The sequence below is a fragment of the Nematolebias whitei genome, chromosome 10 (assembly GCF_014905685.2).
Source record: "Nematolebias whitei isolate Nwh7 chromosome 10, NemWhi1, whole genome shotgun sequence".
NCBI lineage: Eukaryota > Metazoa > Chordata > Actinopteri > Cyprinodontiformes > Rivulidae > Nematolebias > Nematolebias whitei.
The window spans coordinates 749,698-763,252 of NC_056507.1; the positions used below are offsets into that span (position 1 = coordinate 749,698).

The 13,555-nt window shown below is 43.1% G+C and overlaps 1 protein-coding gene across 1 annotated transcript in view; it reads left to right on the top strand.

Annotated features, from left to right (window-relative positions):
- The window catches only part of drd4a (dopamine receptor D4a), a 22,749-nt gene that overhangs the window by 5,101 nt on the left and 4,093 nt on the right, over window positions 1-13,555 (top strand). Inside the window, exons 2-3 of the mRNA XM_037682501.1 lie at window positions 1,173-1,285; window positions 10,909-11,477. Coding sequence (XP_037538429.1) covers window positions 1,173-1,285; window positions 10,909-11,477 — 682 coding nt within the window. The remainder of the gene's footprint in view (window positions 1-1,172; window positions 1,286-10,908; window positions 11,478-13,555) is intronic.

A 13,555-nucleotide genomic window follows, 5' to 3' on the forward strand; every position in this document is an offset into this window, starting at 1 on the left:
TTAACTCTTTAGCAGATGTTAACTCTTTAGTTGACGTTAACTCTTTAACAGATGTTAACTCTTTAGTTGACGTTAACTCTTTAGCAGACGTTAACTCTTTAGCTGACGTTAACTCTTTAGCTGACGTTAACTCTTTAGCAGACGTTAACTCTTTAGCTGATGTTAACTCTTTAGCTGACATTAACTCTTTAGCAGACGTTAACTCTTTAGCAGATGTTAACTCTTTAGCAGACGTTAACTCTTTAGCAGATGTTAACTCTTTAGCTGACGTTAACTCTTTAGCAGACGTTAACCCTGTAGCAGATGTTAACTCTTTAGCTGACATTAACTCTTTAGCAGATGTTAACTCTTTAGCAGACGTTAACTCTTTAGCAGATGTTAACTCTTTAGCTGACATTAACTCTTTAGCAGATGTTAACTCTTTAGTTGACGTTAACTCTTTAGCAGATGTTAACTCTTTAGTTGACGTTAACTCTTTAGCAGATGTTAACTCTTTAGCTGACATTAACTCTTTAGCAGATGTTAACTCTTTAGCTGACGTTAACTCTTTAGCAGACGTTAACTCTGTAGCTGACGTTAACTCTTTAGCAGACGTTAACGCTTTAGCAGATGTTAACTCTTTAGCTGACATTAACTCTTTAGCAGATGTTAACTCTTTAGTTGACGTTAACTCTTTAGCTGACGTTAACTCTTTAGCAGATGTTAACTCTTTAGCAGACGTTAACTCTTTAGCAGACGTTAACTCTTTAGCTGACGTTAACTCTTTAGCAGACGTTAACTCTTTAGCTGATGTTAACTCTTTAGCTGACATTAACTCTTTAGCAGACGTTAACTCTTTAGCAGATGTTAACTCTTTAGCAGACGTTAACTCTTTAGTTGACGTTAACTCTTTAGCTGACGTTAACTCTTTAGCAGACGTTAACTCTTTAGCTGATGTTAACTCTTTAGCTGACATTAACTCTTTAGCAGATGTTAACTCTTTAGCAGACGTTAACTCTTTAGCAGATGTTAATTCTTTAGCTGACATTAACTCTTTAGCAGATGTTAACTCTTTAGCAGACGTTAACTCTTTAGCAGACGTTAACTCTTTAGCTGATGTTAAATGTCTGAAGTCTCTGAAGCTGTTTCACGATGAACACGTTGAACAGTGTGGACACGTCTGTGTGTGTCAGTTCCAGGACGGGGTTTGGACCCTCAGCACCACCGTGTGTGACGGCCTGATGACCATGGACGTGATGCTGTGCACGGCCTCCATCTTCAACCTGTGCGCCATCAGCATCGACAGGTCAGTGTTCACCTGCACAGGTACGCCTGAACACACGTCTGCAGCACAACGGCACGCTAACGTGCGCTGCAGATGTAGCGCTTTGATTCTGCCCCGTCGCAGAGACGGGGGCCTGGGCCCCATAGAGGAACGTTACTGGGTGGGGGGGTTGTTGGGTCAAATGAAAGAGGAACATTCCTGACCGTGTTCAGGAAGCCCAGCTGCAGACACTGAACCAGCAGGAGCTCCAACATCTTTCTCCACCCCCCACCCCACCCCCCCCCCCCCACCCTCCGCGCTATCGTTTCTCTTTCAGGTGCGTGAGTCACTTGAGGGACACGCGGTCATGTGACACAACAACAGCTCATTTATCTTTTTTACAAAATATGAAACCATTTCAAGTGCTGGGACCAGTGTCCATACTCGGTGCCATGAAAAGAGGCCACGGCTGGTTTACGCTCGTGCAGCTCTGAGCGGTTTTGATTTGAACTGAAACTCTGACGGACAACAAGCTGAACACAGAGGCCGCCCCGACGTTTAAACACCTGATCAGCCACAGACACAAATCTGACCCGCTGGAAGCTGCTGATCCAATTAGCTCAACGAGTGAGCACGGACCGAACAGCTCACTCAAGAGTTCAGCAAGTGTGTGCTAGAGCTTCCACCGATTGTTGAACTCATGATGCCAGAGAACGTTTCAATAAATGTCTGCGCTAAAGTTGTAAACCAAATGATGTTGGAATGCAAAGAACATGGGGGGGTCTGGTACACCTCTCCCAGAAGATTTTGAATAAAGTAGATGCCATTTCCTGCATTCTGGTGTATTTTCTGGAGCATGACACTCTGGACTCACCGCAGCACCTTCAGTTATAGACTGAGAGCACGAGGTGCTCCACAGAACAACACAGGAAGTCCTTCAAACTTTCAACTCCTCCCCCTTTCTACACAGAGGACAATAAAATTAATCCTGCACCAAAATAAACTCTTCAATGTTTCTGTTTGACCTGTTTAGATCTTAATGATGGTATTTTTATGTTCTGTTATTTTGTAGATCTTGTGTGATTCCTTGTCTGTTCCTTTGTACTGAAACTCTGGAACAATAATTTCATGTAGGATCAAGAAAGTTGTATCTTATTGTCTTATTTGAACGAGTTGTTAAACATTTACATTTATCTACATTTATAAAATGTAGGTAAATGTAGTCTCTAAAATAACTATTCTAGAGAGCAACAAGAAATAGCCTGACCAACAGCTCCCCTTGTGTGAACAAGGAGAGCTGTTCTGTCACACACCACCTGCTCCAGTGTCTCCACCACCCTCATGTGCTTCAATTCTCCGTTGTTTAGTTGTTTAGTTGTTTAGTTGTACAATGAGGATTTCTTTTAGGAAAGTAAATTGGCCTGTCAAAGTTCAACTTGAACTTTGTTGGATTTTATACCTGGATTATTGAGCATGAACTTTGATGTTTTGAACCGCTTTAACTATGGCTCCCTCAGGGGAGAGGGCGGGCCCCAGAAACCATCTTATCACCAGAAAACTGGTTGGCCCACTATGTGAGTGTGCTGCTTGTGGACTCAGTTTTTTGGTGGCTTCTTGGACTAATGAAGTCCTTTGGATGACAGATGAAATGTCTCAGCAAAAAAAGAAACCGTCCAGATGACCTGACTGAACTTTGTTAAACTGGACGGTCTTTTCAACATTTTGATCGCTCTTATTTTGACAAATTTGCGTCATCGTTTTGATACATGATGTACATTACATGATTACCCATCAAACATTTCTCTCGTATTTTTAATAAATAATCAAAATTTTATTAATGACCCACTTAAACTGTAAAATTGATTTTCAGTTTAATTGTTCTTATTTAATTATATTTTTGTTATTTTAATAAAATTGTCCATGAGTGAACTTTTAGGGGCGGAGCTTTTTTAAGGGTAGAACCAGAAATACTTCCTTGAAGGAGCAGCTCAGATGTGACGTTAGGAAGCTCGTTATGTTTAAAGTGGGTGTTGATGTCATTATTTTCAGATAACATGTCCAATATAAGTTTTATTTGTTCAAGGCAGTCACATGTTTATAACTTTATAATTAGTAAGCCTGAGAGTTCCCTGATCCAAGTAAACAGTTACCAGAACCTACCCTGTCAAAATAAGAGAGTTCCCAGATCTGGATTTGGTAGGAATAGCTACACAATGGCAGGTCAAGAATCACATGTTAAGATAGAAATAGTATCAAATGAAAACTATTCAATTTTAACAATTCATTTAAGGAAATTAGGTCAGTTTGTCCTCTAGTAGTCTAAGTCTATAGCAGCATAACAAGCCGACCCTAACTATAGGATTTATGAAAAAGGAAAGTCTTAAACTGGACAATGTGTCAGCCTCATGGACAGAAACTGGAAGTTGGTTCCACAAGAGAGGAGCCTGAGAACTGGAAGATCTTCCTCCCATTCTGCTGCTGGAAACTCTAGGAACCACAAGTAAACCTGCAGTCTGAGAGAGAAGTGCTCTGTTAGTAAAATATGGAACAATAAGATCTGTAATATAAGATGGAGCTAGGTTGTTGAGAGCTTTGTAGGTTAGAAGAAAGATTTTGAATTCTATTCTGGATTTGACAGGGAGCCAATGGAGAGAAGCTAAAACTAGAGAGAGATGATCTCTCCCAGTAACTCCAGTTAAGACTCTGGCAGCAGCATTTTGGATCAACTGAAGACGTTTTAAAGAAGTATTTGGACACCCAGATAATAAACCATTGCAATAGTCCAGTCTAGACGTGACAAATGCATGGACCAGTTTTTCTGCATCATCTTTAGATCAGATGTTTCTAATGTTAGTGATATTACGCAGGTGGAAGAAGGAGGTTCTAGTAACGTTTTTAATGTGGGGGATAAAAGACATGATCAAAAGTAACACCAAGATTTTTAACATTAGAGCTGGAGGACAGATTAATGCATCTAAGGAGGGAGAAAGACTGAAACATTCATTCCTAAGGTGCTCAGGTCCAAAAACCAAAACCTCAGTCTTGTTAGTGAACATTTTTAGTTCTGGACTGGAAGTGAACAGATAATGTTAGTAAACCTAAATGTTTTTGGTGCAAGATATTCAAGTGTGCAGGAGTTACTCTGTGGAGAAGAACAAAGGGAGAGTTTTTTATATTTTTCTTGTCTGAGGCAGCACAAAGTGATGGATCCTGGAGAGTGACAAAGTGGTGGCTAATGGTGGCCAAGGCCACCATAGATTAATCTTTGGTACCCAATCCTCACCCTAATCATTTGAGAAAAGTATACTTTAAAGTAGTATAGAAACTAGAAATCATAGTTTCCTCAAATGATAGATTGTTTACATATTTATGTATACTGGTAGCCATCTTGGATTTTTACTTGGTCACCCAATTTTCAAAAGGACTATTTCTTATGACTAGATGCAGCCACACACCAAAGTGGAAGTCAGTACTTCATGTATTTTTCAAGTTATCATGTTCACAAAATGGGCGAATAGACAGATGGACAAACAGACGGATGAATGGAAGGTATTTCCAGTTGTCCTCTTCGCTCCATGATGGGGGACAGCAAACTGTACAGCTCAGTCCCAAACAAGATGCTTCCTCTTTAGAACAGATATGGTTTGGTCATCAAAAGTCTGACTAGAAACCAAAGACTCAACAGAACAAACCTCTGCTAGAGAGATTTTATGAACAAAAACAAAATGAGCCATCCAGTGCTGAAAATAAACCACAGTCAAACATCGGAACAGTCTTTCATGGCCATCCATGTATTCAATTCAACCTTTATTTAGACAGATCAATCACATTGAGCCTCGGAGACTCATTTTCAAGTGAGACGTGTAGACCGACAAAAACGTAGTGAAAGTGACACGTAGGAAATTGGAGGCAACAAATATTCCTATCAAACTCTTTCTTCTTGGCTGAGAAGAAAGACCCTGTAATGAAAAGAACACCCCGCACATGCAGCACATGGTGACGTAGACATTCCACAGAGTGAGGGGAGATGACAAGGGCGGTGAGAGTATCCAAGGATGCTCCCGGAGGCACTGAAAGGAGTTCTGATAAGGATGGAATAATCCGCTGAGATCTGCAAACATTCTCGAGGGTTTCAGGGAATGGCCAAGGACAATGCCAGTGAGAATCCAAGAGTCCTGAAATGATGAAACACTGTTTATTCTGCTGGTTCCCTCTGGTTGATCAATGGACTTACACGATGGGAGGGAGGGGGGCAGAGCATCAGATTACATGTTCCCCAAGTGAATTGTGATAAGGTGGCCTGCAAGGACAGCCAAGGGAGCCAAATTCAGATAAACAACGTTTGTTTTGAAGTCAGGAAGAACTTTAATCTGTCTTGAGTCTTTGCTGGTCTCACATAGATTCTGAAAGGTCCAAATTAAGTGGACATGCTGCTGATCCGTGCCTGAGAATATTCCCTGAGATTTGATCCATCTAGGGGTCGTATATGGCCTGCGATTCTCACAAATCACAGCCAGTTCACGATCCAGTCCGCTAAGCAATAGAGTCTGGGTGCACGAGACACGGCGCAAACCTTCACATAGGCGGCAGCCTGACCAGGCCGGATGAGCTGCAGCCGTCTTCTTTGTATGTTGATAAACCAGGAACCAGACAATTCCAAAAACAGGAAACCTGTTGTCATAAATCCAATTATGCAGTTTTGGCGTCCTCAGTCAACAGCAGAGATAGACACATCACATTCCGCCTCCTCCAGAGACATGTCCAGCTGCATACATGTCGTCCGGGCAGTTCAGCTCGCCTGAAACTTGTCTCAAAAATTTTGTCCATTGCGTTGAGAGACAAACTGACCAGATCCACAAAATTACGGTTCAGAACGTAGAGAGAGGCTCAGAAGTAGTTTCACAGACAGGACAGAGCAGCAAAGCAAAGGAGGGAGAGGAGGAGAAAAGCATCCGCCCTCGACAAGAGCAAGTGGTGAAGTGGGGACAGATGGACCAATGGGCAAACAGACTGATGGACAGACAGACAGACTGATGGACAGACAGACAGTATGATGTCCCCAATTGCTGAGCAAAGAGAGGATTGGAAATACCCTCCATCCGTCCGTCTGTGATCGTTGTGTGCATCATAGATTAAAAACAAACAAATGAGGTACCGACTTCCATTTTGGTTTGTGGTTACATGTAGGTGTAAGAAAGTTTTCTTTGGAAAACTGGGTTACAATGTCAAAATCCAAAATGGCTGCTGCCCATAGACATCCCATTTATGTTTACGTCTGTTTATGTTGCTTTGCTGTGGTAGTTTTTTTTATGCCTCAAATCGTGCACTGTCTAGGACACGGAGTGAGAAATCTTTTTTTTATACCGTCTCTCCTCATGTTTTCTTTCCTTTTCTCATCAAAGCAAAACATTATTCTGAATAAGAATAAAAGGGCAGCGCTAATTAATAGCCGCAGCTTCGTGCACTCCGCCCATCTTTCGGACAACTGTACGTACATGTTCTCGTTGTATCTCGGTGCAATGCCAATAAAGTTTATTCTGATTATTCTGATTCTGATTAATTATATTCATTCAACCTTTATTTAGACAGGTAAATCCCATTGAGCCTCGAGGACTCATTTACAAGAGAGACCTGGGTGAAGGTGACGTGACCCCCTCACATTTAAAAATATAAATTTGACCCCCCCCCCCACACACACACACACACACACACATTTACCATGAAATATTTGTTCATCCAGTGCTGTTTCTGTTGCTACATGAACACATCCATTCCACGTGATTGAGTCCATTCCGGGTTTTCCTGGTTACCTACAACAAGTCACCACATGTTAAGTTTCTCCGAGGTCACGAGGTCACTTGGCAGGACGCTCTTCTCTTCTGGATGGGTGGGTGGAGGGAGGGGAGACACCTCTGTGTTGTGTGCTAGCTTAATGCTACGTTAGTGCCAGCAGTTGTTGACCGGGGTGGGGGGGCTGAGGTTGGGGGCACGTTTAGGTTCATGTTCATCTACTGTAATAAACTTTTGTAAAATACACCAGAATGCAGGAAATGGATCTACTTTATTCAAAATTATCTGGGGGAGGACCCCAGACCCTCACCCAGTGTGTCCCCCCCACATACACACTTTACAAATGATTCTGACACCAGCGCTGCCAACATGTATATAAGTTCCCTTGTGAGCTGGATAACTTGAGACGTGCCATGGACGCTCATTCCAGTCACAAATACTCAGTGTTTGTGAATCAGACTGCGTAGTTTTAAATTGAGTTTTGTAACCTTGGAAAATAAAATTGCGGAGAATTTCTGCTGTGTGCACGTGTATCAATCAATCAATCAACCTTTATTTCTACAAGTAAATCCCATTGAGCCTCGAGGACTCATTTACAAGAGAGACCTGATTTCAACAAAGAAAGATGAAACAATGGACAACAGCAACAACAATAAGCAGTTATAAAAACTCATACTACAGTTTTTTTTGTTTTTTTTTTAACAAATAGGATGGCTAAAAGGAAAAAGGTAACAAAACAAAAAAAACATCTAGATTCCAAGACAAATGTATAAAACTAAAAACAGGAACATGTCAGCATTGGACCCTGCCAGGAGTCCAACAGATTCTTAAAGACACTTAGAGAGGTCAAAGGTCGAGAGCTTCAAATCTTTTTGTAAGATATTCCAGGAAACAGGAGCGGAGTAGGAGAAGGTCCTTTTGTCTAGTTCAGAGCAAGTGGTGAAGTGGGGACAGATGGACCGATGGGCAAACAGACTGATGGACAGACAGTCTGTAGATAGGAATGTGTGCATGTAAAAGAAAAATATTTGTATTTGTAACAAATACTTACACAAGTTATTTTTTTTTTGTTAAGGTCTGTCAATCACTGTCAATCAATCCTGTCAATCACAAATGTAACGATCCAATCAGAGAACAAAAATACTTTGTAACGTGTGTAATTATTTTTTACAAATACAAGTCTTTTTACACACACACACACACACACACACACACACACACACACACACACACACACACACACACACACACACACACACACACACACATTCCTATCTACACATGCTCTAAGCAGAACTTTACAGAGTTAGAAAACTTAATCACAACTAGGCAGTTTGATTTCCCGGCACTAAATTTATTTAATGTGTCAACTTCCCTTTAGGTATGAGAAAGGTCCCAGGCCTTAATAATAAATAATAAATAAAATAATTGTGGTGCCATCTGAGGTTGCCAAAGATTAGTCTATGGTGGCTCCTCCGTTGGTGGTGGATAAAATGTCTCAGGATCCGTCACTCTGCTCTGCCTCAGACAAGATAAATAACCTCGTCTCCACGGTGTAACTCCTACCTACTTGAATACACCAAAACATTTACTTACATTAACGGTTCAGTTCAAACATTCATGTCTACACTAAAAACAATCATCATTCAAATCCCTCATCATTGATGTTCTGCTTGTTTAAAGCAGTGGTCCCTAACACTGGTCCTTGAGGAACACCATCCTGCATGTTTCAGTTGTTTCCTGCTCCAACACGCCTGACTCCATGATTTCTTTACTTCATCAAGTTCTGCAGAAGCCTGTTAATCACTCATTCATTCAAACCAGGTGTGTCGAAGCAGGGAAACAAGTAAGATAAGATAAGCTAGAACTTTACTGATCCTGCAGGAAGTTGTTCCAGAGTTTCAGTACAAAGGAACAGCCACAAGAATCACAAGATCTACAAAATAACAATATAAAAATACCATCATTAAGATCTAAACAGGTCAGACAGAAACATTAAAGAGTTTATTTTGGTGCAGGATTAATTTTATTGTCCTCTGTGTAGAAAGGGGGCGGAGTTTTACAGTTTGAAGGACTTCCTGTGTTGTTCTGTGGAGCACCTCGGTGGTCTCGGTCTACGACTGAAGTCAGAGTCAGAGTTTCTTTATTGTCATTCGCACCTCATGTGGTACATGTGGTGGAGCGAAACTATGTACACAGGGTCCCAGTTACATCCAACAATAAAATGTCTAATAAAAACAGTAATAACATCTAAGATATGAACTAAGAAAAACATCAACTAAAAATACACTAAGCACTCATAACATAAAACATTGAACATCAGCACAAACATGAACATGAGTCTGTGAGCAGATGTGCACGCATGAACACATCAACATTGAAACAGATCAGCAGCAACATGAAACAGATCAGCAGCAACATGAAACAGATCAGCAGCAACATGAAACAGATCAGCAGCAACACGAAATGGTTTTTCACAGTGACTATTCTGGTTAGAGATTCATGAGTCTAACAGCCTCAGGGTAGAAGCTGTTCCTCAGTCTAGTGGTTCTACACTTAATGCTCCTCAACCTCCTTCCTGAGGGGAGCGGGGCAAAAAGTGTGTGTGCTGGGTGAGTGTGGTCCTTCATGATGCAGATGGCCCTCTTCCTGCATCTGGAGGTGTAGATGTCTGTGATGGTGGAGACTGACTCCAACATCTTCTGTGCAGCCTTCACCACTCTCTGCAAAGCTTTTCTTTCTGCAGCTGTGCAGCCTCCATGCCACACGTTGATGCTGGAGCACAGGATGCTCTCCACTGCACACCTGTAGAAGGAGGTGAGGACTGAGCTTCCAGACCAGCTTGTCTCAGCCGTCTGAGGAAGTAGAGTCTCTGATGAGCTTTCTTCATCAGGCTGGTGGTGTTGTTGCTCCAGCTGAGGTCGTTGTTCAGGTGTACACCCAAGTTCTTGTAGCTGGAGACCACTTCCACCACAGATCCTCTTATGTTCAGGGGGGTGTAGAAGTTATTGTTCCTTCTGAAGTCCACAATCATCTCCTTTGTCTTCTTCACATTGATTGATTGAAGGAGCTGCAGTAAGAGTCCAGAGTGTCATGCAGGGGATGTGATGTGTTTTTCAGGATCTGAAGCAGGTTCCTCAGCATCGTCTGCTCAGACACCTCTGTCAGAGACTGCAGGTCCACTCCCAGAACTGAACCAGATCTCTTTATGAGCTTATCAAGTCTGTTGGCATCAGCTTTCTCCACCCTGCTGCTCCAGCACACCACAGAGTAAAAGAAGATGCTGGAGACCACAGAGTGATAGAACATCTGCAGCATGGTCCTGCAGATGTTAAAGGGCCTGAGTCTCCTCAGAAGAAAAAGGCGATTCTGTCCTTTCTTGTAGACGTGTTGGTGTCAGCTGTCCAGTCCAGTTTATCGTCTAGGTGGACCCCCAGGTACTTGTAGCAGTCCACAGTGTCCACCTTAGTACCCTTGATGTTGATAGGGTTGGGGGGGCTGATCTTCCTGTAGTCCACCTGCAGCTCAAGTATCACATGCAGGATGGTGTTCCTCAAGGACAACAGTTGGGAACTACTGGGTTGTATAACCTTTTCATCACCCGAGGTCACAAATCAAAGTCAAAGTTGTAATGTGGTCTTTGCTTGTCTCGGCCAGAACTTCTGATCCGTTCAAGGTCATTTAAGAAAATTTCATACAGGAAATCTAAAAACATTTATTTGAACTTTGATTGTTCCTGCACCACTTTTTAGTTTTTGCTTTAAGTAGAAAAGTTCATCAGTAGGGTTGGTAAGCAGGACCAAAGCTTTTTTTACCCTTTAGTCATCAAACTTCACCGGTGATGACGGCCATGCTGGTTTCTCTGACTGTTCCAGGTTCATCGCCGTATTGATTCCCCTCAACTACAACAGGAAACACGTGGACCTGCGTCAGGCGCTTCTGCTGTCAGCTACCTGGATTCTGGCCTTGGCCGTGGCCTCACCCATCATGTTTGGCATCAACAACGTGCCAGGACGTGACCCCAGCGAGTGCAAACTGGAAAACGATGATTACGTGCTCTACTCGTCCGTGTGCTCCTTCTTCATCCCCTGTCCCATCATGCTGCTGCTGTACTGCGGGATGTTCCGTGGACTGCGCCGCTGGGAGGAGGCGCGCAAAGCCAAGCTGAAGAGCAGCATCCAGGCCTGCCGCAAACTGCAAGAGGCTGCCGCCTCACTGCCGCCTCTTCTGCCCCCGGTTATCGAGCGTGAACTGCCAGATGTACCTGATGAACTGTCCACCGTCCCATCAGCAGAGCGTCCGCTCCACTCGGACAGCAAGGACGGCCCCGTGCCGACGGTGAGCTTCTCAGAGATCAGATTCATCCCCGACCCTCACAGAAGGAAGAGGGCCAAGATCAACAGCAGGGAGAGGAAGGCCATGAAGGTGCTTCCAGTTGTTGTTGGTGAGTTTGTTTCCTGTGTTCAGACAAGAACCAAGACCTGAAACAGACCTTGTGTTGAGTCAAGTCATGCAACTGTTGATCAGTGAAACAGAGAAAGGTCTGAAATCATCAACTGGTCATTTTAGAGACTAGTGGTCCTCAGTCCTGGTCCACGAGGGTCTCTATCCTGCATGTTTTTGATTTTTCTCTGCTTCAACACACCTTCTTCTTCTTCTTCATTTTCTTTCATCTTTTCCCTCCATCTCTCTCTGTCCTCTATGTCCTCTGTCCTCACTCCAACTACCTCCATGTCCTCTCTAACTGTATCCATATGTTTCCTCTTTGTTTTTTTTTCCTGCAGCTGCATTTCTAACATCCTTCTACCAATATATCCACTGTCCCTCCTCTGGACATGTCCAAACCACTGTCCCTCCTCTGGACATGTCCAAACCATCTCAGTGTGTCCTCTCTAAATTTATCTCCCAGTTGTTCAACCTGTGCTGTACCTCTGATGATCTCATTCCTGATCTTCTCCATCCTTCTGTCTCCTGTCTTTTTGTCCATGTCTCTGTCTCCAGACCATACAACATAGCTGGTCTCACCACTGTCTTGTAAATTTTCTTTTGACCTTTGACCTTTGCTGACACCCGTGTCACAAATCACTCCTGAAACTTTTCTCCATCCATCAAGGTTCATGCTCAATAATCCAGGTAGGCAATCCAGCAATGTTCAGTCAGGTCATCTGGACGGTTTCTTTTGTTGTTGAGAGATGTTTCATCCTTCATCTGAAGGACTTCATCAATCTGAGGAGTCACAAACAAACTGTTTCCCCACCAAGCAGTGCACTCCTATAGTGGACCAACCAGATTGTTGGTGATAAGATGGTTTCTGGGGGACGTCCATCACTCCATCCTGCCTGGACTCTCTTCTTCACCTCTTTGCCACACTCCCCATTTTCCTGGACAGTGGACCCCAAGTCCTTGGACACACCTGATCTGAATCAACGGGTGCTGAACAGACTTCTGCAGAACCGGCTGAAGAGCAGGGAGACACCTGTCAACAACCTTTCAGAGGTGTAGAAATAAAAGCAGGACCTGACTTCAGGGTTCACAGTGACTCTCTTCAAGCCCTTGGAGCTGTTTACAGCCTGCTACTGCTCATTTCAGCTGTTGGTCCCCTTCAGCTTTTTCAGCCTCTTTCTGCTTTCAGTTTCTTTTGTGCATTCTCAGCTAGTTCTGTTTTTGTTGCTACTTTTAGATTTTTGTGTCACCTGTTCAAGCTCTCTGCCTGTTTCAGCGCACTGTGCTCAGTTCAGCTCTGTTCAGCTGTTCAAATCAACTCAGCTCAGTGATGAACCTTTTCAGCAGAAATCATCCACACTGCGTCTTCACAGGAAATGGCATGTGTCTAGCTTACAGCTGTTATAGTTTGAATGGGCTGATTGTAATTTAAAAGTTTGTGCTGTAAAATCAAAGACCGAGTCAGTACTAAACTAAAGGATCAGCATCAGGGATTAAACTCATCTCCATCAGGACCTCAGTAATATTTTGACTTCTTCCTGTTCAAGCTTTGAAGCTTGTGTGATAAAAAACAAGACAACAGTCAGTTCTTGCAGCTCAAAGTGCAAGAAGAGTTCTTGTTCTTGCAGCTTCTTTCAGCTTGTTGACTGGCAGGGACACTAAAAGATTAGTTACCTGCACATTTTATCAGCCGGGTACTTCAAAGCATCTAAAGAACCATGTAGTGGAATTTCAAGCAGGTTTTTTTTTAAATATCCCTGCCAGTCAAAATGGTAGAGCTGCAGCCTCTCAATGAGTAGGTTGCTGGTTCAAATCCTGGCCGGGGGTGTTTCTGGGTGGAGTTTGCTTGTTCTCTCTGTGTTTCCTCCCACAGACCAAAAACATGCATGTTAGACTGATTGGTAACTCTGAATTGTCCCTAGGTGAGAGAGAGTGGTTGTTTGTCTCGTTTGTCTCTATGTGTCCCTGTGATGGACTGGAGACCTGTCCAGGTGTCCCTGTGATGGACTGGAGACCTGTCCAGGTGTCCCTGTGATGGACTGGAGACCTGTCCAGGTGTCCCTGTGATGGACTGGAGAC